The 25,901-nt window shown below is 41.6% G+C and overlaps 2 protein-coding genes across 5 annotated transcripts; one reads left to right on the top strand and one right to left on the bottom strand.

Moving 5' to 3' along the window:
- Positions 1–1,172: 1,172 nt before the first annotated feature.
- On the bottom strand, positions 1,173–10,499 carry tmem127.S (transmembrane protein 127 S homeolog). Of its 3 annotated transcripts, none has more exons than XM_018254304.2 (4): positions 10,002–10,146; positions 6,796–7,061; positions 5,275–5,439; positions 1,173–3,588 (listed from the first exon to the last, which is right to left on the bottom strand). In XM_018254304.2, the coding sequence occupies exons 2-4, from the start codon at positions 7,037–7,039 to the stop codon at positions 3,284–3,286; spliced, it is 714 nt and encodes a 237-aa protein (XP_018109793.1). In that variant the 5' UTR covers positions 7,040–7,061; positions 10,002–10,146; the 3' UTR covers positions 1,173–3,283.
- ciao1.S (cytosolic iron-sulfur assembly component 1 S homeolog) lies at positions 10,487–23,655 on the top strand. 2 transcript variants are annotated; one of them, XM_018255157.2, is made up of 8 exons: positions 10,487–10,622; positions 11,185–11,335; positions 19,269–19,417; positions 20,207–20,318; positions 20,728–20,816; positions 20,996–21,194; positions 22,545–22,623; positions 22,702–23,655. In XM_018255157.2, exons 2-8 carry the CDS (start codon positions 11,197–11,199, stop codon positions 22,934–22,936), a joined length of 1,002 nt encoding a protein of 333 aa, XP_018110646.1. In that variant the 5' UTR covers positions 10,487–10,622; positions 11,185–11,196; the 3' UTR covers positions 22,937–23,655. The 2 variants fall into 2 exon arrangements, with proteins under 2 accessions (XP_018110646.1, XP_018110647.1); XM_018255158.2 differs by having other exon boundaries at positions 10,548–10,671.
- The last annotated feature ends 2,246 nt before the right edge of the window (positions 23,656–25,901 follow it).

The following is a 25,901-nucleotide window of genomic DNA, read 5'->3' as shown; positions in this document are numbered from 1 at the left end:
GAAGTAAAAAAACGTTGAATTTCGAAGTTTTTTTGGGTACTTCGACCATCGAATAGGCTACTTCGACCTAGATTCGAACGATTCAAACTAAAAATCGTTCGACCATTCGATAGTCGACGTACTGTCTCTTTAAAAAAACCTGCGACTACCTACTTTGCCACTTAAACTTACCGAGCACCAATGTTAGCTTATGGGGACCTTCCTTATAAGTTTTGCAAGCAATTTCTGATTGAAGAAAATCATCGTTCAATGGATTAAAATCCTTCGATTCAAAGGATTAAATCGTTCGATCAAACGATTTTTCCTTCGACCGATCGAAGTATTTGCGGTAAATCCTTCGACTTCGATATTCAAAGTCGAAGGATTTTACTTCGATGGTCGAATATCGAGGGTTAATTAAACCTCGATATTCGACCCTTAGTAACTGTGCCCCTAAGCGTTCCAATTTTATCATTTTTATACAGGTCATGGAACTTAAAGGTGACTTTTAATATCCTCATATTTTCCAACAAGGGGTACTTTATTTATTATAATATGCAAGTTTTTGTGAGTCGTGTGACAAAAATCACATCACTAAGCTCCATTTATAACTGATGACATCACAAAAAGCCATTTATAAGCATATAATTTACAGGATATTCAAATGTATATTGTGTGTGTATTATATGGCAATAATGTACAGAAAACCTTTTCTTAACGGGCATAACTGTTTTTCCAATTTAAACCAGGAAACATGGACATTTCAGCAATTACACGCAAAAATCTGTATAACATGCACCTGCCTTCATATTTTTTTATTAAATTACAAATTTGACAATTAAAAGAGCAAATGCATTACCCATTCTTGAATAACCATATTTGTCCAGAGATATGAACAGATCCCTAAGAGGGGTCTTGTCATGTGTCTGCACTTGGCAGATGCAGTGGCTCTGAAAACAGTAACATTCTAACACACATTTTTGGGCAGGATCAGGTGGTTCCCGCTGAAGTCATTGGGAACTAGCAGGTCAATTTTTGGATTAGAAAACAACCATAAACAATCAGATTTCATTAGCCATAAAGCAGACAGTGGCCATCTTTGTTGTTACTGGCCCTTAAAATTCCATTAAGGACCAGACCCAGTTCTTCCATTCATACACCACCAACTTTTAATCACATAACATGAGACAATAAAGTTTTTTTCTTTTTTATTAAAAAAAAGAAAGAAAAATGCAAAGCAGCATGATTAGAACAAACGATAAAACATGGCAGGTAGACAGAACAAAACAAGTGATTCCCTTAAAACTGGGATGTCAAAATTGTGGGCATCCAGGAGTTGTAACTACCAGTCCCACTCCCATCATGCTCAGGGAGAGTAGGAAATCACAACAACTGAAAGTCCACCAGTATGACTCCCCATACTTCAACACACAAACTAAATTCAGTGGATAATTGCTGCCAGATACGTGGTGTTTAAAATAAACAAGTACGCCTGTAAATTTGTTCTTGTAAAGCTGAAGCTTGATTGGAAGTTGTAATCTCTGCAAAAACAATGACCTGTGGCTAGAGACGTCTGCTGAGACACTTATCCTAAATTTCACTATAGGCTGGAATAAGCAACCTTTTGTGACTGAACTACAAATCTCAGAATCCACCAGCCAATTCCGCTGATGAATGGTGTGATTTTAACTCTTGTATACAGCTGAAGAGGCAAAGCTGTGGCCTGCCCATGGCATAAAAAAGGGCTGAAATACCTGTGGCTGCTGTGAAAAGGGTTTACCTACCCATAGTGCTAATGATAAGCCATAAAACATAAATGCAAATAAAATGTAATTATTTTAAAAAAATTTCAAAAGCAGCAAGGCATTTCAAGCACAAACTTTTTGTCATTCTAATGAACTTGTTGTTGCTTTAGAAAAAAATATATATTCATTTATTTCTGGCTTCGCTTCATTGTTTCTGATTTCAGCTGAAACCAAATCGACTAGATCTGTCAGCAGAATTTATAGCTAGCTAAACTTCTAATCACACTATGCCAATAGCTTCAGCTAACAAATAACATTAAAATATATTTCTGTATAGGAGAGGACCAGATTTTTGCATATAGAAAATAATTTCAGTGAACCACTACCAAATGTTAAGAATTAAAATAAAATTCATTATGGCTCATTTATCAACACTGGGCACATTTGCACCTGGGCAGTAACCCACAGCAACCAATCAAATTATTTTTATTTTTCAGTCCGCTGGAGGTAAAATACTAAAATCAAAAATGTGATTGGTTGCCTTGGGTGCAAATTTGCCCAATGTTGATAAATGGTCGGCAACTAAGTTTGAAAACAAGTCAATGTCTAACACGGCTAAACGCCAGCGTTTTCACTGGCTGAGATATTTTAAAAAATTACAGCATCTATGGGCTGCCCACTCATTCACTAGTACTGTAAATGACAAATAATATTATGGAATACAAGTAATGCTGTACCAAGTTCTCAGGTAATGCCTACAAAGCAGTATATCGGAAACAGTAGCGTGCCATTAGTGTGCCGTGGGAATCTTAGATTCCAGGAGACACGAAGGAATACACATATCTTGTGAATCAGAGGGGAAAAAAACACCCAATGAAAACTAACTATATACACAAAACATATATATTTATATATAAATACAGCCCTGTACTGTGGATGTGGGAATTTGGAAACAATGACACATATTCAGTCACTGTTACCCGTCATAAAAATGTCACTCTGTGTGTCTAATTTCTTTCCAGTGACCTCTCTCTAGGTAGGTACAGACTTTTCTCTGTACTAAAAACCAGGGCATGTCTGAAACTCAAAAAGTGACTAAAGCCATAAAAAAAAAAAAAAAAAAAAAGAACAGTTAATAACCACCACGTTGTTCGGTTCTTGTACTGACCCATATATTTCCCCTGGTGATTATGGAATATATTATTTTATAATCATCCATTTACAGCAGATGCAGCCATACGGGCCCTGTCTGGTGGTTCAGTCCAACATTTTGCCATTTACATAAAGTATATGTTATTGGTTTTGTAACCAAAATAACTCCGGGTTTTGTGAATGCTTAAACCACCCCCCCTCCCCCAAAAAAGAGGTATCAGACAACAAATGGCAATGGAAGCAAGACGTGAAGGTCCGCCATTGAAATCTGGCTGCAGGAGCGAGAGACTACCTTTCTGTTAAGGAAATATGCCTCAAATGTCTTCCTCACAATGGAAGCAATGGGAAATGCAGGCTGTCTGAAGTAAAATTAGGCAGTCTATGGCAGATGCCAACGCCTCCTGGTTTTATGGAGTATACGCAGGCGGGGGCTGGAACGGGTTCATGACATCATACTCTGCTGGGTAGGAGTCAGTCTCCATCTCTGATAGCAACTCCAAAGCCTGTTCCTCTTCTTCTGTAGGGTAATGGCGGAGAAGGTTGGCAGCGGTAGCCAAGATTGATGCTCCGCCAGCCCCTGCCACCAGGTAGAAACTGACTGCAAAAGTAACATAAACTTGGGAACCATGGTATTTCTTGTGCTGCTGCTGTAGGGCAAGAATAAGCTCCGAGGCCCAGTAGCAGAATCCAATCACTGTTGCACACTGCAAAACTACAAATGTAAAGGGTAAATTAGAAACATGGCATTGAGATGATACAGTATATAATTTATAAACCACCAAATGATTATATGGGCATGGGATCCATTATCCAGAAACCTATTATCTAGAAAGCTCTAATCTTCCATAGACTCCATTTTATCCAAATTTTTATATCCAAATTTTTATAAATGATTTCCTTTTTCTCTGTAATAATAAAGCAGTACCTCTTACTTGATCCCAACTAAGATATCATTAATCCTTATTGGAGGCAAAACCAGCCGAATGAGTTTATTTAATGTTTACATGATTTTCAAACAGACTTAAGGTATGAAGATCCAAATCACAGAAAGATCCATTATCTGAAAAACCCCAGGTCCCAAGTATTCTGGATAATATGTCCCATAGAATTTCCTGTTGCTGGACTGTCTAGGGAGCATTGTTTATGTCCTCTCTGAGTGCTGCCGCTTTTATCACTTGGTTAAAGGGGTAGTTCATGTTTTTTTAATTATTTTTTTTTAAAATATGGACATATTTTGTTCTGCAATTCTCCAGCTTGGAAGTACAACTTCTATTTGGTGGCTAGAGCTTACTTACCCTTGAAACCATACAGCAATTTAGAAGTCTGAATGAATGATCAATAGCGATTAAACATTCCCTTTAAAAGACCAGTAATATCATAAACTCAAAATATATATTTTATGTATCGTTTGCGCCGTCAAGCACTAAAACTTTTTCTTGGTAGCAAATGTCCTATTTTGTATGAGAGAGGTTTTCGCTTCATAGTGAAAGATATTGGCTCCTGTTAATCTTCCTGTATAAAAGCTAAACCCATTGTATTCTATAGAGTTTATCTGTTATCTGCTATGTAAACATATGCTTATTCCAAATGAATGGCTGCACCCATGGCTACACAGCAGCTTCTTATATAAACTGTAATAGTGTTTCTAAAGCAAACATACAGTTGTTACCAGTGTAGGGCAACAGTACCTTACATTCCAATGTATATAAAACCAATCATTTTTGATGTTAATGTTGCTTTAAAGGGGTTGTTCACCTTTGAATTAATGTTTAGTATGATGTAGAGAGTGATATTCTGAGACAATTTGCCGTTGGTTTTCATTTTTTTAGAATTTGTGTTTTTTTAGTAATTTAGCTTTTTATTCAGCAGCTCTCCAATCTGCGATTTCAGCAATCTGGTTACTAGGATTACCCTAGCAACCATGCATTAATTTCAATAAGAGACTGAACTATGAGTAGGAGAGGCCTGAATAGAAAGACTTGTAATAAAAAGTAGCAATAACTATAAATGTGTAGCCTTACAGAGCATTTGTTCGTTGGATGGGGCCAGTGACCCCCATTTGAAAGCTGGAAAGAGTCTGAAGAAGAAGGCAAATAATTAAAAACAAATAACGAAGACCAATTGAAAAGTTACTTAGAATTAGCCATTCTATAACATACTAAAAGTTAACTTCAAGGTGAACCACCCCTTTAAGTGGTAAAAATTCACAATAATGCAAAAAAAAAAAATTGGTATGACTCATAACAGCATGTAAACTATTAAGGGTAAGCATGGAGCAAGAGAGAGAGAGAAACACCTCGCTATGTGCTAGAATAAGCTGCCTCTTTCATGAATAGAAGTACAGAGATACAGTATCTGGGTGATAAGACACCTCTAACAAACATTACAGCACCGGTACCTGTGAGAATGTGGGCAAACGCATAGCGCCTTGTAATTTTCAGTGCTGGGTGCTTGGGTCCAAACACATCCAGAAGGAATGCAGTCATGCTGCAAGCAATGCCCAGAAAGCAGAAGCCGGCGATAACCCGGAGGAGAAGGATGGTCTGACGGTTCATGCAGAACTCTGCAGAGAAATAGGGATAAGTCTGAATAGAACATCTTAGAGACATATTTTGAATGGCAAGAAAGAGCCAGCTTCATGACAAATGTTGGTTTAGAATTATTGCTATACAGTAGAACCCCCATTTTACGTTTTTTGGGGGACCAGGAAAAAATTATGTAAAATCTGGAAAAATTTAACTTTTTCTTCAGTTACTGAAAAGATATATTGTAAGTACAGGAGTCCATTTTACTTTGCTATACAATATTTACTGTGTTAATAACAAGGGTTAAGCTTTGCAGTGTTAATGTTACACTATGGGGGGCATGTGCCATATCTCTCTGTCAGTCACATACACAACCTGAAGCAATAAGTGATTGGCGCAGGACTGTATAACGGGCAGACTAATTGGAATTGACCATTTACAGGCAGAACCATGGCAAAATATACATCTGGTTAGTATTTTAAACCTCTTTATTTTACAAATAAGAACATTCATAGAGGAAATAAAGCAGTTTTTGGGACATAATTTTGATGTAAAATCCGGGAAAACATTACTTAAAATAAGGGAAATGCACCCATTGAAATGCATTATAAATAGGTGGGACCACAAATTAAAAATGTTAAATGCGGGAAAACATTACACAGAAACCCCTAATATACCCATCACAGTTACCCGTTTCTATGCTGAAATCCAGCTGTTTAACAGTTCTTTTCTTTCTGCATCATTTGAAATCCTGGCAGGGAAGGAGGGACTAAAACACTGATGTTACAAATTGTAACAACTTCTCCACAGCTTACAGACAGCAGGAACTATATAACCCACAATGCATTGCACTGGGATGTTCTGTTCCTTATTGAAATCACATGTGCAGGGAATTGTGGGGTTTGGAGGATGCAGGCTAAGGACAGATGGCTGTTGATACAAAGTAATAGTAGTCAGACAGCTCAGTAAAGTAGTCAGAGAGATCAGCAGGAGAGCAGGGGGCTAGGCTTAGGGAACTGTCAGAAACCATTACTAATCATGAAAAGCCTGCATATTTTTAATTGAGGTTTATTGTAAAGTTGCTTGGAATTATGTTTACATTTCAAAAAGCTTAAGTTATGTTTTTGTGGAGTTCCCCTTTAATGATGCAGATGTCCAAACCGGAATTTCTCTGGTTGGTAGGCTTCACTGACCATAGCAACCAGGAAATTCTTTAACTGGTGGATAAACCCTAAATTGTAAGATATGCAATACATTAAATACAAAAAACATCAAACAACGTTAACTTTATCTGCTCCAGCAGGAGAAGAGAATGGCATACTAGAGTATAATGATACGGCTGACAATAAATAAATGATTGCTGCTGGAGATGATTTTGTCAGCACAGTACCCACCACTCAGAAGTTTAGGGTCTTCAGTCCCTAGAACGTCTGCCACACCGAGTTCTTGGCGCATACATGTTCCTCCATGAATATGGAGCCAGGCAGGTTCTGCTAGTGCAGTGCAGAGGGCTGTGATAGAGAGTGCACCAGGGAGTGCTGATGCGAGGCTCCTCTCAGGCTGCTTAGGGAGAGTGTGTGCTCCATGACCCCTTCTTCTTGGCATGGACGAGCCACCGGACCCGCCGGGTGCAAACATGTCCGAGCAGAGACGTTTCACTCTGTAGAAAAGAGAAGAAAAGGTTCAAATAGCTGAAGATATAAAGGAATGGTACCACTGCAGAGCTCCACAGTAAATCATGGGTACTGAACACAAAGGAAAACTATACAGAGTTATTTTGATTCATTTAAAGTAACTGATTAACTAATCAGTTACTATGCTTTACAAATGATTCTGCAGTCTGTCACTAGGTGCAACATGCAACAAAATCAGGAGACAGCTTTCTGCTTAGCCATAGAGGAACAGTTTTGTTATTTCTTGTACTAAACAGGGCAAAATCTACCAATGAAATTAAAGTCACTTTCTACTTCCTGTTCTTATGAGCACAATCAAAACAAACCCGCAGACTACTAAGAAGCCTCTGTATAATGAACTGCTCTTTATCTCACAGCCTTACGAGCGTTAGCTGAGGGAAAGAGGGGTTTGTTTATACGGAGGCTTCTCATCGTAAGAACAGAAAGTAGAATCTGACTTTATGTTTCAGATTTTGGCTTGTTTAGTACAAGAAATAACAAAACCCATAGATATTTCTTAAGAAATCCAAAAGGTAAAAAGTATGTTTGGCACAAGCCTTTTTATTGAGCTCATAATGAAAAATGGTATACTGCCCATGGCAAATGCTTTGCAACACTGATTTTATTAATCAGCTCCTTAGCATTCTTGAGGTCTGACTCTGACCTCAAATGAGTCCATGACAGGAGAATGTTGCAAGAGAGACTCAACTGCTGTGTTTTCAGACATCTTGGCTAAAGACTAAACAAACCCCCCTATTTCCAAGCAAGAAATGTTTTTTTAATGAAAATGAAAGTTTGTCTTTTTTTAATACCTGTACATTTGTTACAATAAACAAAGTACACAGCTTATATTATTTAAAATAAAATGAGTGTCCCTTCTATATTTTACTTTACAGATATTACATTTTGACACATCCCAGGTAGCAAAGGAACAATACTGGAACTTGAACAAAAGGACTGCAAGATTGCTAACAAGGTCACACTCTAGGACAGGAGTTTCCAACGTTTTCTACCCGTGAGCCACATTCAAATGTAAAAATAAGTTGGAGAGCAACATAAGTCCTGGGGGTTCCAAACATGGCTTGTGACTGACTATTGGTAGCCCACACAAGCATCTGTTTGGCAGTACACAAGGTTTTTATGCAACTAAAATTTGCCATCAAGACAGGAATTCAAAAATAAGCACCTGCTTTGAGGCCACTGGGAGCAATAGCCAGGGGGTCGGAGAGCAACATGTTTCTCGCGAGTCACTGGTTGGGGATCACGGCTGTAGGATATAAAATAAAGGTCAACCCCCCACATACAGTATATCCATTGTGTGCCTTCTGACTGTTGGACTACAGTAGGAGTGCAACACTTCACTCGTACACAACGCGAGGAGCTCACCAGTCTATTTCCCAGAGATCCTCTGCGGGTTCCTGGACACACCCAATCGGCAAAGTGGTGTTTAAACACATATATAACAATTGCTGACCGAAATCCACTGCAATCTCTCAGGGAGTGTATTAAAACGTCTTTCTTTATTTCATCATATTAAAAGCGTGATATGCTACATGATCAGTGTTAATCAGCCAACGCGTTTCGTAACCACATGGGTCACTTCTTCAGGGCATGGAGTGCCCATACTTTACTAAAGCAGGGTCTACTTTTAGTTATGTGGTCCGATTATGATCTACATCCATAAAAGCATGTTCCATGGGAAATATTATTTAAATATTAATTTATTCATGGGAAAAGTTATATTGCTATATTTAAGAATTTAATAATTTATTTTAATTAAAAAAAAAATGTAATGTAACCTTAACAGAATAAATATCTGAATGAAAAGCATGAAATAGGAGGTTGCTTTAGACAAGCTGTTTGTTTACAGGGTCTTGAGATCTACTGATCATCAGCTAAAGGTCTACTGGTAGATCCTGAACTACCTTTTTGGACACCTCTGGACTACAGTTTCCAGCAGCCATTAACTGTGGCTCTCAAAGGATGCTAAAGATTTAGTTCAACGGCAGTGGGAAAAGCCAAAAGCAGTAAGCAACTGGGGTTACCTTTGCCCCTACATTTTCAGCTTTCCCTGTCTGTTTACAATAAAGGAGACAAAGTTAATATTAAACCAGACTTAGAGGATCAATAACAAAGCAAAGAAAATGACAATAACCGGGAAGGGCTCAGGGCCAGTAACAACAATGCACCAGTCATTAAACGTAGCAGAGAACAGGAAGCAGTGACACAGCCAGCTCCCTTACATACTTTATAAACTGGTTAGAATGGAATGTAACTGGTAATGCACTGACTTGACTCACTAGGAAGGGAGAATTTTATATATATATATATATATATATATATATATATATATATATATATATATATATATATATATATATATATATATATTGAATGCCTGTATAAAAACATGGTCATGAAACTCCTCAGTAACTTATAATATCCTTATACGTTACAAGAGGGGGTACTTTAAGTTACTGATGAGTTTCATGACCATGTTTTTATACAGGTTATGGAACTCAGATGTAACTTCGAATATCCTGATATTTTGCAACTGGGGGTACATTATTTATTATAATACACAAATTTCAGTGAGTCGTGACAGAAATGACATCAGAACTCACCGTTTATAAGGATATCATTTACAAGATATTCATGGCTTTTGTGTATTATAAGGTATTTATACAGTCCCCTCTCCAGCTGTTGTGGAACTAGAGTTACTAGCAATCCTGATAAGGTTGCAGCTGTTGGGGGCTCGCAGGGAGTTGCTGTTCTACAACAGGTGGAGGGTGACAAGTGGGACAGCACTGCTCTAGCCCAGGAAAGCAATAACAATTGATTGTACAAGAATAAGAATAAGTAAACAATGGGGAAGTGGTGGGTGGGAAAAAAAATAAAAACAAACCAAGAAAAGCCATGATTCTTACTGGAAGGGTCACCTGAGTCCCTAGTAACCCGCTTAGGTCCCATTCAGTGATGACAAGAGTGTAGGGAATGATGTAAGAGATCGTAGGAATTGTAGGATTACCAGTGTGGCCCTCTGCGAGCCGCAGCTTGATTGGCTAGCCACCAGATTGTACCCGCCCACCCGGGGCAGACGTGCCTCGTAACAAAGAGGCTGCTGGGAGATAAAGATCCACTGAACAGTAGAGGCAAAGCCACAGCGCTTTATAAACAAAGGCTGCGATGTTACCGATACAAAGGGGCTCCGAACTCAGCGTTCTACTATCAGATGCGATCTGTGGATTCTGGGAATTGTAGTTAACTGAGTGAGGAGGTCGCCCTACTCGAATCCATTCCCTCTTTCCACAAGCGCAGCAATAACCCAAAGTCCCCGGCCCCAAACACCAAACCGATCGATTTACTAACCGCAGCTCCGGTCCTCTTCTCTCCCAGACCTCGAACCTCAACACAGCTGACTTCCGCCTCCAATCTGCGTCATCCTTACGTAACACCCCTTCCGTATGCCGCCGAAAGGAGGAGTTTTCGCTCTGCCCGGAGGGAACTGCGAGATGTGCGCAGGCGCGGCTGAGTGAAGCTGGAAGGAGGTTAGAGTGAGGGGAGACTGAAGGGAGACTGAAGGCTAGAGAGGGAGAGGTATTAGTGGGCTTCTTGGGAGTCGGGGGTATGGGATCAAAGGGCCAGTTCAAGAGAGGGGGATGTGGCAACTTATACACATACACGAGTGCAACATTCATAAAGAAGTCATTAGGTTTAGCAATGGCCATGAACCACGTGATGTTTCTGTGTGGGACAGGGCAGATAAACCAAGTGTTGGGGGGGGGCTCTATGTGACAAACCTGCTTCAGGGTAGGGCAGAGAGCATTGCCCAATACAGAGCACATACTATGGGGTTAATATAAAGTACTGGGCTTGTTACCCATATAGCAAGCGATTAGCAGGGGCTATTTACTGGTCACTTGTTTTAGAGCAGACATTGGATGCCTCTGATGTCGTTCAGGTTGGACATTCCTAGTTTATATGCTATTATATGGCAGGTATTACGTATTTCCATGATTCTGTAATGAATGATGGGAAATGTAGGTATGGGGGGTTAATTGTGTAGGTAAGTAACTGGTACCTCAGTACCTTTTGTCTGTTCTTTTGCAGAATAGGACCAATATGAAGGACACCCTCGCCCTCCTCTCTCGAGTTAACGCTCACCCAGACTCCCACTGCTGGTTTGTAGCATGGAATCCCTCTGGAACATTGCTGGCTTCCTGTGGGGGAGATCGTTCTATCCGCATCTGGGGCAAAGATGGTGAGTTCAGTGTTTAGTTGTGGAACCGCTGGCAGGTACTTAGCGGTATGTTTACTAACACTGGCGAGAAATATCAACGGAGATGTTGCCCTATAGCAGCCAATCAGCAATTAGATTTAAACTACAAGTTTGAAAACAAAAGCAAAGATCTGATTGGCTGCTATGGGTAACATCTCTGGAGATATTTATCAACAATGTTCGTAAACATGCCCCATAATCTTTTCTGTCAGTTTGAACCAAAGGGACTTCTATAAGCAGAGATTTGGACATAACTATAGAGTAACTGTGACTGCTAAGTGAACCAGGAGGGATAAGTTGTCTCAGGCGGTTACTGATTCACAAGCAGTTTGAATATATATGTTAAAATAATATCTTAGGAGGGCTAAAATGATTTTGCCATGGAATCCAGTAACTTCTAGTTACATCACTTATCAGAGGGGTACAAATAAGCAACGCCACGCCAACACTCAGCAGTTATCAAGATACTTTCATATTAGGTTATGTGACAGTGGTTCCGGATTCAGCTGATCCCCAGCACTGTAGCCAAATCTTAACCTCTAGTATGATGTAGACATTGATATTATGAGACAATTTTGCAATTGGTCTTCATTTACTATGTTTGTTTTTTTTCAGTTGTCATTTTGTTCAGCAGCACTTCCATTTGATATTTCAGTAGCTATATGGTCGCTAGGGTCTTATTAACTGTAGAAACTAGGCAGCCGTTTAAATGAGAGACTAGACTATTGATAGGAGGGGATCAGAATAGAAATATAAGCAATAAAATGTAACAATAAAATTGTAGCCTCGCGGAGCAATCTTTTTTGGGGGTAGGTTATAAAAGCTTACTTAAAGATGAACTGCCCCTTTAGAGTCATATGACTGAGCAAGCATCAATTTTGTTGAAAGACTGCCAACTTTTTAGTCTTCGTCTGCTGCTGCAAACTGAGTTACCCTATAGTAACTAAAATCTTATTAAAGGAAATCTATACCCCCCGAACAATGTAGGTCTCTATAAAAAGATATTACATAAAACATCTCAAATGTAAAACCCTGCTTCATGTAAATAAACCATTTTCATAATAATATACTTTTTTAGTAGTATGTGCCATTGGGTAATCCTGAATAGAAAATTTCTATTTCTCTTGCCTAGATTGGGGGACACAGGCACCATGGGGATGAAGATCCTGTTGCTTGGAGAAAGGACACTAAAAGGTTAAAGTGGCTCCTCCTCCTCCTGCTCTGGGCTTCATCCCCGCCTACCTCCTCAATCCTCAGTTTTCTTTTAGTGTCCTCAGAAGGAGGATGGACACTTCGTGGCTGGGAGCAATGGTACAGATTTATTCAGTATCATGCCACTACTAGGGGTCAGTGTTTCTCTTCCAGAACCCCTCCAGCCAAGGACTTCTGATCTGAAGATGCTCTATAGCCTTCCCGCTCTACGGAGGCTGCAGGCTGGGGAGCTCCCCCCCACACTACCCTGGGCATTGGTTCCCGCTCTCCAGAGGCTGCACCAGTAGCCACGACGGAGGGTATGTCTTTTATTGAGCATTCCTGGCTGGCACAAGGAGGTAAGTCAATTCCCTCCTCCCTCCCCCCATTACATGCTGCCTGTCAGCTCTGCAGAAAGGCATTTAGTTTCACTTTCACTGCTATTCTCTCACAGAGATTTCCCTAGGCATTTAGTTTCACTTTCACTGCTATTCTCTCACAGACTGCTATTCTCTGACAAAGATTTCCCTAGGCCAGGGATGTCCAAAAGGTAGATGTGATCTACCAGTAGACCTTTAGCTGGTCATCAGTAGATCTCAAGACACTGTCAACACACAGTTTGTCTAAATCACCCTCCTGTTTCATGCTTTTTATTCAGATATTTATGTTAAGGTTACAAAAAATAAATAAATAAATAAATGGATGCTTAAACATAACAATATACATTTTCTCATGAATCAATATTAAGTAATATTTCTATGGAACAGAATGCTAACAATGCTTTTATAGATGTAGATCATAATGGGACAACAGCACTAAAAGTAGTCCCCGCATTGGTAACTCAGTGCCATTCCCAGCGACCTTTCGCGCCACCATCTGGCGCTGCGTCTATTTCATTGTGCACGAGTCGCTGCACACGCGCCTCACGGGCGCCATCTTACTAAGGTACTATACCAAAGCCCGGGAAACCTCTCTGGCGGCCATTTTGGATCCGCATCTCTCTCCAGTACTGAGCGTTTCCAGCCTCACTGTCTCTCATAGAGAAGAACAAGGCACGATTCCTTCCTACCTTGGTGAATAGGTAGTTACGCTTCCCTTACTCTTTCTCTAGGGGATTAACACTTCCCTCTCTCTGTGGGACCTACTGTGGGGTTTTTCACTACTTCCCTCTGTCTCCACAGATCGCACTCTAAAGGAGAAGTGGTTCACTCCTCTGGACTCTAATATTCCCCAATATCTTTACTTACTGGGTGGCACTACATAGTATAGCCATGACGGGCAGGGCAGATGACCAGTCCCTTCCCAAGCAGGCAACTGCATGTACCACCAATACAATTTAGTATTTGGCATGGGCTATTTGCAGACCTAAATTTGCTAGTGTTTTGGCTGAGCCAATATGTGAAGCCTGTAAGACTGCAGCAGTCACTGCACAATTACAATCCCACACAGCCCTACCAGCCAGCTCTGCGACAGCTACGGCTAATCAAACGAGCTTGGATTCTGAATTGGTGTGCGCTCTGTATCTAGCGGGTCTACAAAACCTAGCCAGAATTCCAGAGACTCTAGATAAGGTCCTACAGCACCTATCTACACAGCCTCACAGACTGGTCACTCAGCAGTCGGCCACAAAGCGACCTCCCCTTTCCCCACCTGTTTTGCCTGATGAACAGGAAGAGGCATTGGGAAGATGAATAGGATCAGGATACCCCTAGATCACAATGAGAGGTCGAGAGCCTGATTCAGGCACACCCCACCTTTAGCAGAGCGAACCAAAAACATTTTCAAGAGGCAAAAGAAATCTTGTGTCTTTCCAGCCTATGAACAGCTGGGTGACATTGTTAAAGCACAATGGAAAACGCCAGACCATAGAGTCCAATTTTCCATCGCTTTACTCAAACTTATCCTTTTACTTTACAGACCTTGGTCTTCACCCCCAGCAGTGGACCCACCGGTCTCTAAATTGTTAAAAACCACCACCATTCCAGTAGCCGATGCGGCTTCCTTTAACGATCCTAGCGACAAACGTCTTGAGGGTTTCTGCAAGTCGATTTATACAGCAGCAGGCAGAACTCTCCGACCTATTATTGCCACCCCATGGGTTTCCAGGTCAATGGAAGTTTGGGTGGAACAGGTGGCCCAACTCATGGCTCAGAAGACCCCTCCACAGACCTCTTTCTAGCTCCGATAGCGGACACAAATATATATAAATTTGCGTAGCAGTCCTGGACGCGGCTAAGCTCGTCACAAGGGCTTCAGCATAATCCATTGCAGCCAGACGTGTCCTTTGGCTAAAAAACTGGTCAACAGATCTTACCTTGAAGTGGCCTCTGCTTGGTCTCCCATTCTCGGAAAACAACTTTTCGGTGCTGAACAGAGAAGGTAAATTCTCAAGCTACAGGAGGCAAGAGCACTTTACTTCTGCAAAACAGACCCAAGAGGACTACCTTCAAAAGGCAAGCTCCGACCCGCCCCAGATTCCAGTCAAGGCAGAGCACTTCTTGGTCAGGAAGCAGAGCAGCACCTAAGTCCGCACAGGACAAAACAGCCTCCGCATGAGGAGGTGCCCACCCCTGAAAGCTAAACCCTTTGGCGGACGCTTCAGTCACTTTTGGGAGGTGTGACGGCATAGAGTACTTGACCCCTGGGTCCTACAGATCATTCTATCTCATAGAATTCGCTCAGCTACCTCCGAGGTGATTTTCCATCTCAAGGCTCCCTACCACAGAACCCAGGCACTCAGCGTGCCAAGGGGTTCCACACGCCCTGACTGCCTCCGCGGTAGTAATGGCGGTCCCTCAAAGGTAAAAGGGGCTTCGGTTTCTACTTAAACCTGTTTTTAGTACCCAAAAAGGATGGATCTTTTCACCTGGTGCTAGACCTAAAGGCACTAAACGACCAAGTAAAGAAGCACCACTTCAAGATGGAATCCATCCAGTCAGTCCTAATGTCCCTGGACATAGAGGATTTCGGGCGGTGATCGACATCAAAGATGCATACCTGCATGTCCTCATACATCCCAACCACCACTGGTTCCTTCACTTTTCAGTGGCAGGAGAACATTGGCAATCCCTGGCACTCCCCTTCAGACTATCCTCCGCGCAAAGGCTATTCACAAGGGTCATGGCTGCGGCTCTAGAGGACCTGCGACTGCAGGGAGTGAGTGTCATACCATACCTGGACGACCAACTGGTAAAGGCCCGTTCCATGGCACTGGCCACAACTCATCTCCAGACATTAATGCTGGTAGGCTGGCAGATAAACTTCCAAAAATCTCGATTCATACCTTCTCAGAGTACAGAATATTTAGGGCTTGATCTAAATTCTTCATTGGGAAGAGCCTTCCTTCCCCAATCCAAGATCACCTCAATGCAGGGGCTCCTGTCAGCTCTGCAGAAAATGGATCAGGTACCTTTAAGGTTGCCATGAGAGTGCTAGGGACTATAGTGTCATCCTGCGATTCCATATGTGCAGCTCCACACCAGAACCTTGCAGAGCCTTACTCCAACACCAGAGGAGGAACTGAGCGAACCTAAACTGCAGGATTCCCCTATCAGAACTAGTTTGAACCTCTATCACTTGGTGGCTTTGACCAACAACTCTTCCGTCAGGAAATCCCTTCCCCAATCACCAGTGGACAGTCATCACAACAGTTGCCAGTCTACAAGGTTGGGGAGAAGTATTGGGAGACCTAACCGTACAGGGACCTTGGTCACAGAAAGAACTACTCCCCATCAACATCCCGAAATTAAGAGCAATCTACCTGTCATTGCTCCAATGGTCAGGCAGACTTCAAGATCTACCTGTAAGAATACACTCAGGCAATGTGACAGCGTTGGCTTACATCAACCACCAAGGAGGCACAAGGAGTCAAGCTGCCCTCGCAGAGGCACAGCAAATTCTTCTGTGGGTGTAAAACACGGTACCAGCTATCTCCGCAGTTCATATCCCTGGAGTGGACAACTGGATAGCAGATTTTCTCAGCCGAGAGACCTTAGATCAGGGAGAGTGGAGCCTACACCCAGAGGTTTTTTCAACTGATTCTGGCAAGGTGGGGCACTCCGGAAGTAGACTTTATGGCATCCAGGTACAACAAGAAGCTTACGAGGTTCTTCACAAGAAGCAATGACCCTCTGGCCCTAGCATGGACACACTGATGGTTCCGTGGCAGTTTCACCTAGCATATGTCTTCCCACCACTGGCACTTCTGCCAAGGGTAATCAAGAAGGGTAGAAACAGTTGTAGTGGCACCCTACTGGCCACACCACACTTGGTTTGAAGAGCTCATAAGTTCATCAGTGGACGCACCATTCCACCTTCCAGACAGAATGGATCTGTTATCTCAGGGACTGATCCTCCACCCGAGTTCACCATGGCTGGCTTTAACGGCATGACACTTGAAGCCATAATCCTAGCCAGATCAGGAGTTCCAAAAAAGGCCATACCGACCTTACTAAGGGCCAGAAAGCCCGTCTCCGCACGCATCTACCACAGGGTATGGCGGACATTCATATCCTGGTGTAAATCTTAAGCCAAAGACCCACAGTCCTGGGACGAAAGTAGCCTATTGTTATTCCTTCAGGAGGGTTTAGAAATAAGGGTTGGAACTCAGCTCACTGAATGTTCAGGTATCAGCCTTATCTATCCTTTTTCAGCAGCAGCTTGCAATGCTGCCCAACATCAAGACCTTCCTACAGGGAGCATTGAGGATGATACCTCCATACTGTCATACAATCCCTCCCTGGGATCTCAATATGGTACCTTCTGTATTGCAGGAGCAACCGTTCGAGCCATTGGATCAATTCCATTACCTCTGCTGACTCTAAATGTAGTTTTCTATTAGCCGTCACTTCAGCTAGACTAGTTTCAGAACTAGCAGCTCTATCCTGTCGTCCACCATTTTTGATTTTTTACAAGGACAAGGCGGTGTTGAGACCTACCCTGGATTTCTTCCTAAGGAGTTCCATCTTAACCAGGACCTGGTGGTTCCTTCATTTTGTGCTGAACAAAAGACAAATTTGGAACAGTTACATACGTAGATGTGGTTCGTTCTCTCAGAACATACACCAGGGCTACCAAGAGTAGAAGGAAGCTAGACAACCTCTTTGTCTTACCAGAAGGACCACGGAAAAGCCTTAAGGCATCTAAGGCCACCAATGCAAGATGGATTAGGTCAACAATCTTGAAGGCCTACGAGGTACGAGGTAAGGCCACACCCCTCCGGGTTCAGCTCATTCTACTTCTTCACTCAGCACTTCTTGGGTGGTTCGTCTCCAGGCTTCAGCAGAACAGGTCTGTAGGGCTGCAGTGTGGTCATCCACACACACCTTTTCCAAATTCTACAAGGTGCATACTTTCGCCTCAGCCGAAGCGAGCTTCGGCAGGAAAGTGTTGCAGGTGGTTATTCCCTGAACACTAGGGGTAAAAAGTCCCGCCCTCATGGGTAGCTTTGGGACGTCCCCATGGTGCCTGTGTCCCCCAATCTAGGCAAGAGAAAAATAGATTTTTGTACTTACCGTTAAATCCTTTTCTCTTGTCCTACATTGGGGGACACAGGCCTTCCCTCCCTGTATTAATTCAAGTTAATGTTGATCAGGTAATATCTTATATAATTTTTGTTGTTCAAATACCAACAAGTTCAAACAGCAGGTGGTACATACCGTGCTTAGCTTGCATTGGGGAGGTGCTCCTTCTCTTCACATGGGCAAAATGGTAGGGCTCGTCATCTCTTCTTCGGTCAGAAAACTGAGGATTGAGGAGGTAGGCGGGGATGAAGCCCAGAGCAGGAGGAGGAGGAGCCACTTTAACCTTTTAGTGTCCTTTCTCCAAGCAACAGGATCTTCATAAGTAATAATACAAAGAATGATGCGATCCGCATCGGAGCTCACCCAATAGCGCTGTGTTTTCCCGGTCGCAGCCCGTGCGAGACGCCGGCCACTTCCTGCCGGTATTCAGTGTAGAGCAAACAGTATTCTCGTCACTATCGGCGCTGATCCAGGACACGGCACACAGACAACGGCATCAATGCAAAAAGGTTGGCTTTATTTGAACACACACATGCGGTTGTGGATTACAGCGGTGGAAGGCTGTCTGACTTACGCGTTTCTTGCCGGATCACCCGGCACTTCCTCTGTAATCCACAACCGCATGTGTGTGTTCAAATAAAGCCAACCTTTTTGCATTGATGCCGTTGTCTGTGTGCCGTGTCCTGGATCAGCGCCGATAGTGACGAGAATACTGTTTGCTCAACAGGATCTTCATCCCCATGGTGCCTGTGTCCCCCAATGTAGGACAAGAGAAAAGGATTTAACGGTAAGTACAAAAATCTATTTTTTAAAAAATAAGGGCCTCCCCCTGGGATCGTAGGATTCACGGTGAACACAAACAAACCATACTTTTTAGGTCACATGAGCCAATTAAAAGACAGAATTCTGTCTTTTGCTTCCACACTTCTTCCTGTTACAGTTAGAGCTGCAGTATTTCTGGTCAGGTGATCTTTGAGGCAGCACACAGACCATCACAAAATGGTGGTTCAAGGCAAGATATGTAAAAGGGCAATATTTACTTAAATATATAAAATTTTACCTTTAAAATATATATATACCAGTTTGGTAAGATTCTTTAAAATCTGTTGGTTCAAGTATTCATTTTGGGGGTAAAGTTTTCCTTTAAAGCTTTTTTCCATGTGCATTATCAAACTAAAATGTGTCTTTCTTTGGTTCTTCAGGGGACAACTGGGTGTGCAAGTCAGTCCTTGGTGAAGGACATCAACGCACAGTCCGGAAAGTTGCCTGGTCACCCTGTGGTAATTATTTGGCGTCTGCCAGTTTTGATGCCACCACTTGCATCTGGATGAAGAAGAAAGAGGAGTTTGAGGTAACTGAAGCAGTGTAAAGGGAATTCTATTCGAGATTTTTGAGATTTATCATACTCTGGTCCTTTAAGAACTCAAATGTGACTATTTGCCACCTAAAATCTGACAAATTGCTTTTTTAGTCAATGGGAGACGTCCTTGGTTCAATTTGGAGGTGTTTGCAGCCTTCTTGACATCAGAGAAAAAACTTAAATCGAGTTTTTAAAACTTGAATCAGATTCAAATTCGATTTGAGTTTGGGGACGATCCTATTCTCCCGAGTTTCGAGAATTCTATTTTTTTTAATTATAAATTTAGATTGGTCGAAATTCGACCCTTGAGAAATCTGCCCCTAAGTGTTGCTGCAAGAAAATATTCCCTTATAACTGAGCCCTGACAAAAAAACACATTTACTTATGGACTGTAGACCAGCAAAGATGCTCTGTACTCTTGCTTTATTGTGCCCTGGTCTCCCTTTATGTGGTTGTACTGAAACAAAGCAAGATATAAATAAAGGGTTTATTTCTTATTCTTAAAAAAACAAATAGTGGCTTCATTACTTCTGCAGGGCTGCTGTATTTATGTAGGTATAGCAGCTGTATGACCAGGAAGCATGGTCTGAAATCACTGGGGGAGAGGTAGTGTAGTAAGCGATGCTTTTGTTTACTCGCAGCATTATCAGCGAAAACCCCCTAAATATTTTCCATAAAAATAAAACCAGAATAGATTTTTTTTTTTTCAAATCAGCTGGAATGTTGTAGGGTTTAGTGGACTTTTATGGATAGTTAAATATAATTTTTTTTAACTCCCAGTGCATAACCACCCTGGAAGGACATGAAAATGAGGTGAAATCTGTAGCCTGGGCACCTTCAGGAAGCCTTTTGGCCACTTGCAGCCGTGACAAGAGTGTGTGGCTTTGGGAAGGTAAGCATCTCCTATATAAAGAGTAAAGTAGAGTATGTTGTAACTGAATAAAGCACAAACAATATGTCCAGTCTGCACAAAAATACTTCAGTGCAGTGACCCTTGTTATTATAGTCCTAGTTTGAGTCAATTATACTGGAGAGGGAGGGATTGCTGTTCCACATACTGATAAAATGGGAGGAATACCAGCCTGCAAAATAAAGGGCAGCTTGCGATAGAGACTGCTCATTGGATGTCAGGAAAAGGGGCTGAAAACTTTTTGTTGGCTGTCTGTACTTTGAGGGTGTTGTGTATACTTTATTGTTGTTATACTTCCCACCGGTAATATTAGAATTCAATTATAGAGTCAGTGTATAGAACACAACAGGATTATGCTAATTTTTGCCTAATGTTTGTGTTTCTCTTTCAGTGGATGAAGAGGAGGAGTATGAGTGTGTCAGTGTATTGAATTCACACACTCAGGATGTAAAGCATGTGGTATGGCACCCTAACCAAGAGGTGAGAGGACTCCTACACTAAATCATCATTGTACATGTAAATATATATATATATCCTAGATATATCCATCCATACTTGATGGATGTCTGGAAGTATTTACCCATTCTCCACATTGATTAACATGATGAGTTACAGTCCTTTTTTAACACTAGTGGTATATTATTGCTTTCTATAATCAGCTCTTGGCATCTGCCAGTTACGATGATACTGTGAAGCTGTACCGGGAGGAGGAAGATGACTGGGTGTGCTGTGCCACTTTGGCAGGACACACTTCCACTGTTTGGAGCTTGGCCTTTGATCAGACGGGAGAGCGTCTAGCCACCTGCAGTGACGATAAGACTGTACGCATCTGGAGGCAGCTAGAAAATGGAGAACAAGGTGGGGTTAAGCAGTGAAAAATGTGGAAACTACTTATTAGGATCGGTCATAGAGCTTTGGTCCCTGACCAGTACTGAAAACGGCAGTACTTCTTGGGATAAATTTGGATGAGAAACTGGTGTACGTATCTTAAAGGAACAGTACCATCTGTAGAAAAAAGGAAAACGTTTTAAAGTAATAAAAATATAATGCAGTGTTGCCGTGCACTGGTAAAACTGCTGCTTGTGCTTCAGAAACATTACTATTGTTAATATAAATAAGCTGCTGTGTAGCAATGGGGGCAAACGAGAAAAGGCTCAGGTTGCATAGCAGATAAGCTAGAACATAATGGTGTTAACTGTTAACCATTGCTACACAGCAGCTTGTTTATATGAACTATAGTAGTGTTTCTGAAGCAAACACATCAGTTTTACCAGTGCAGGGCAACAGTACATTATATTTTCATCGCTTTAAAACACCTTCATTATTTTATGTTACTGTTCATTAAAGGAGAAGGAAGGCTTGCAGCACTTGGGGGTGCCAAATGTTAGGCACCCCCAAGTGATTGTAGTTACTTATCTGAAACCACAGAGCGATCCTCTTCCTCCTCCTTCTTTGCGCGGCTGTGCATGTGCAGTAGAACAAAAAGCAGAACTTTAACTAAAAACTTGTCTATTTCGTTCAACTGCGCATACGTTTGCCCTGGGAAATTTGAAGATGGAAGTAGATCGCTCTGCGGTGCTCACTGGTATAACCTCGGCCCGGTGCAGTTTTCTGCTGATAGGAGCACCGGCCCGGGGTTTCAGATAAGTAACTACAATCACTTGGGGGTGCCTAACATTTGGCACCCCTAAGTGCTGCAGGCCTTTCCTTCTCCTTTAAGCTATGTCCTCCTGAGAGTGCCAGCATCCTGTGTTACCTTTCAGGTGATTTTATACACAGTATGTGCCATGCACACAGGGAACACCTGTACCTAGTGGTGCACTTTACAGGCCATTGTATGTATGATGTCATACAAATCTGTCTGTAGTGATCTTGGACATGCTGTGGCCCTGCATTTGGATTGGCCTGACATATAACTTTTAACCTACAACTCCATACCAACATACATGCAGAAAAGTAGGTGTCTAGTAGGATAAAGGGCAATTTGGCTCGAAACATGTAGTGTCAAATAAAGGGCATTTTTGCAGCAGAATAGTGCGTCTACCTGGTCTGTTCCACCAAATATATTTTGCAGTGTCTAGTAGATGTGACATTGTGTTAAAGCCTTTTTGGTAATGTACAGTATATAAGTAATTATCAGTGCAAATATTGCTTGGATAGTGGGAAACAGCCAGTAGCCGTTTAATGTTTTTTTTTTTTATCTAATAGGAAGTAAGATTGATCCCAACTGGAAGTGTGTTTGCACCCTGAGCGGATATCACACCAGAACCGTGTATGATGTGAACTGGTAGGTTTATAAAGATGCCCATATAGTGTTCTGTCCCTACGGAATCTGCCATATTATTCATTTACCTTTTCTGTGCAGGAATCATCTGACAGGAGCCATTGCTACAGCCTGTGGAGATGATGCCATCAGGATATTTGAGGAGGATTCTGGATCTGACCCCTTGCAGCCCACCTTTTCCCTGACTGCTCACATGCCACGTGCCCATACCCAGGATATCAACTGTGTGGCCTGGCACCCTAAGGACCCTAGTTTGTTGGCTTCATGCAGTGATGATGGAGAAATGGCATTCTGGAGATATCAAAAACCTGAGTAATACATGGTTTTACATGGGGCTACTTTGTTTATTCCTTCCTCTAATGCTTTAAACTTTTTCATCACTAGCACAAAATTCCATTTGGGTGACCAGTTATATTAATAATATTAATGTGTCGATAGCATGATCTAGAACTGTGTGTTGATACTAAGTATCTCCAGATATTTTCTGTTACCCAGACAGTTGAAATCATTGTAACCTAATTTCCTAAAGGTATATTAAAGTTGTTAGTGATCATACCACTGCCATTTAACTGCTGTCCAATTTGCAAATGGATATTACAGATTGCTAGTTCATGCTAGTAATATATGATCACCAGGTCAGGACTGAGATCAAAATAAATCCTGGCATTTAAGTACGCAGTGGCCCAAACAGGCCCCAGAATTGTCTTGCAGCAGATTTCAAGTCCGGTCCTGATAACTTTTTAATTGTGCATTTGACCTGGGGCCAAAACATTGGGTGTGGGTATATACAGTGTATACCTATTGGCTGGGTTTACGGCACCCATTCAATCCCCTGCTGGTGGGTATGTTACCTTTTATTGCTTTTGTAGAAAGAAAAGAAAAAACCTTCAGAAGAGAGCAGGATAATATAATATTGTTGGTTTGAGGCAGGTTTATTTACACGCTGTATAATGAGGCTGTAGAACCACCTCTGCTTCCGCAGTACTTTGAATAAAACTGCCCCATTATAAATGCAAATAAATATTTTAAAAATAACCAATGTAGCCACTGTTTTCTTATTTCTTAATAACCAAAATATATTCGCTAGTTGGTGCTTTGACTGAGAGGAGCTAATATCCCAGCTACCTTGCCCGTTAGGGTCACAGTGGTTGGTACAGGGTAGTGAGCAGCTCCCTGACTTCTTCAGGAATAGCAATCTGAAGGAGATAAAATGAGATAAAAAGACCATTTGGGAATGCAGCACAAGAACGTTATAATAAATATATCAAAACCTGCACGTCTAAATGTTGGTAACAGAGCAAAGTGGATCAAAATTACTGAAATGTGAAAGCACGAATGGCTAAATAGAATCTCTAGGAAATTACATTTCCAAGTTCAGATGGACATTTTTCTGAATATACTTTTCCTGGTCATATTCGCTTCCCTGTCCACTACAAGCAGAAGAAAACATCCACGACCCCAATAAGCATAAATACCTCCCCCACGGCAGACTCCATCGTCTTTATTTTCTTCTGTCAGCTTGTACAGGAAGTGGGTTGCGCTCACCGGTCCCTAGTGGATCCAATTACGGGGTGCTGGACTTGTACAGCCTGTGATAATACTGCTGTCAAGATCAAAAGGCAAGAATGTTTGGAAGATTATGCTACTAGAGATCTGAGTAAAGCTTTAGCGGCTACTCCTGTCATTTTTCCAGATGTTTTCCGATAGACCTTCTAACATCATCTGTTTGGCCAGTTATTCAAACTACAATTAGACAGTGGGGTTTGAGAAGATGTCTCAGAGCTCACCTTGTGGTAAAGATCCAATTCCTTCGGCTCATTCTCAAATTATATCCTCAGGAGATGAAGAGGAGTGTTCCTTCTGAGGAAGATTCTGAAGAGGATTTTCAGTGTTTTGAGACAAAGCTTGTTTTCTCTTTAATTAAGGTGATCAGAACTTATCCTGAGTCTTTGCCTTTTTTTTCTTATATCCTGATATGATGAATCAAGAGTGGACCAAGGGCCCCAAGAAGACTCCTGTGGAAGCTAGTTTCCGTTATTGTACCCCTTTGTGCCTCGCTTGTCTTAGAAAACTACTATTCCAACTTATGACATCTCAGCATTGAAACATCCGATGGACAGACGTATGGCCGCTGAGCTTTAAAAAGTAATTTATGACAGCTGGAGTAGCTTGTAAAATGGCAGTCTCTATTAGTTTGGTTTCCAAAGCTATTCCAATTTGGGCAGACAACATTCAACAGTCGGTTTTAGAAGACTCCCCTAAAGAGAAAATTTCTCCTCTCTTGGATCTTAAGAAGGTGTCCGAGTTCTGTATGGAGGTGGTTGTTGATCCTTCTACACTTTCTGCAAGTAGTGGATTCTATGCTGGTATGAGGACACTGCTTCCAAAAACACTTTGTGTAAACTTTCATATGAGCTCAAATGGTTGTTTGGGAAGAATTTTGTTTATTATATCTAAATCATCTGGAGGAAAGAGTACCTTATTTACCTCAGACCAAACAGTTTTTTGATCATCATCATCATTGTTTATTTATATAGCGCCAAGTTACGCAGTGCTTTACCTTACTTATAACATAGTAAGGTTGAAAAGACACACATCTATCAAGTTCAACCTTTTAACTTTTTAAAGTTAACTGCTAGTTAACAAACGGGGAATAAATGGAGAATAACAAACAAGAGTACTGTAGGATTAGAGGGCCCTACACATGAGAGTTTACAAACTAAAGATTGGGGTTCAATAAAGATATTAGGATTTTAGAAACAGCCAGAGAAGGGAACATCAAGGCGAATAGAGGAGGCCAGATATAATAGACCTGGGAAGGAATACAAAGAATCTTGGCATTCTGGTCAATCTCCTTTTTTCAAACCTCCAAGACCAAGGATTCCAGATCCCTAAAGGTCAGCCAAAGCTCAATGAGATGAGACTGGCCCAACGAGCACCGGTGGGTGAGGCTTCTGGAGTTTCATGGGGTTTGGGCCAAAGAAACAGACAAGTGGGTGCTCTCTAAAGTATAGAGGATACCATTTAGAATTCTAAAAACAAGAAAAAGCAGTAAAACCCCGCACTACCTTACAAAAATTAATTGAGATCTAATTATATAAGTGCTTAGTGCGATTATAAACATATGCTTAGTTCTCAATCAATTTAGCACCAACATACAATGAATGGTATTTCAATCGATTGTGTTATGTATCAATAATTAAAAAGATTAAGGTGCTCAAGTGCTATAAATCAGATGATGTGACCCGCAATAAAATTTATCTGCACACAATTCATGAATA

This window comes from Xenopus laevis, chromosome 3S, assembly GCF_017654675.1.
Source record: "Xenopus laevis strain J_2021 chromosome 3S, Xenopus_laevis_v10.1, whole genome shotgun sequence".
NCBI classification, from domain to species: Eukaryota; Metazoa; Chordata; class Amphibia; order Anura; family Pipidae; genus Xenopus; species Xenopus laevis.
This window is presented reverse-complemented; position numbering and strand designations above follow the sequence as displayed.

What these genes read in the sequence shown, in the direction of transcription:
- ciao1.S (XM_018255157.2), top strand. Translation starts at nt 11,197, where the DNA reads ATGAAGGACACCCTCGCCCTCCTCTCTCGAGTTAACGCTCACCCAGAC. An exon ending in AGAAGAAAGAGGAGTTTGAG is followed by an intron (nt 19,418 to 20,206) that starts GTAACTGAAGCA and finishes TTTAACTCCCAG; the next exon opens with TGCATAACCACCCTGGAAGG. An exon ending in GCTAGAAAATGGAGAACAAG is followed by an intron (nt 21,195 to 22,544) that starts GTGGGGTTAAGC and finishes TTTATCTAATAG; the next exon opens with GAAGTAAGATTGATCCCAAC.
- tmem127.S (XM_018254303.2), bottom strand. Translation starts at nt 8,376, where the DNA reads ATGTGGGGGGTTGACCTTTATTTTATATCCTACAGCCGTGATCCCCAA. An exon ending in TCCCAGTGGCCTCAAAGCAG is followed by an intron (nt 7,062 to 8,260) that starts GTGCTTATTTTT and finishes TCTTTTCTACAG; the next exon opens with AGTGAAACGTCTCTGCTCGG. An exon ending in GTTTGCCCACATTCTCACAG is followed by an intron (nt 3,589 to 5,274) that starts GTACCGGTGCTG and finishes TTACATTTGTAG; the next exon opens with TTTTGCAGTGTGCAACAGTG.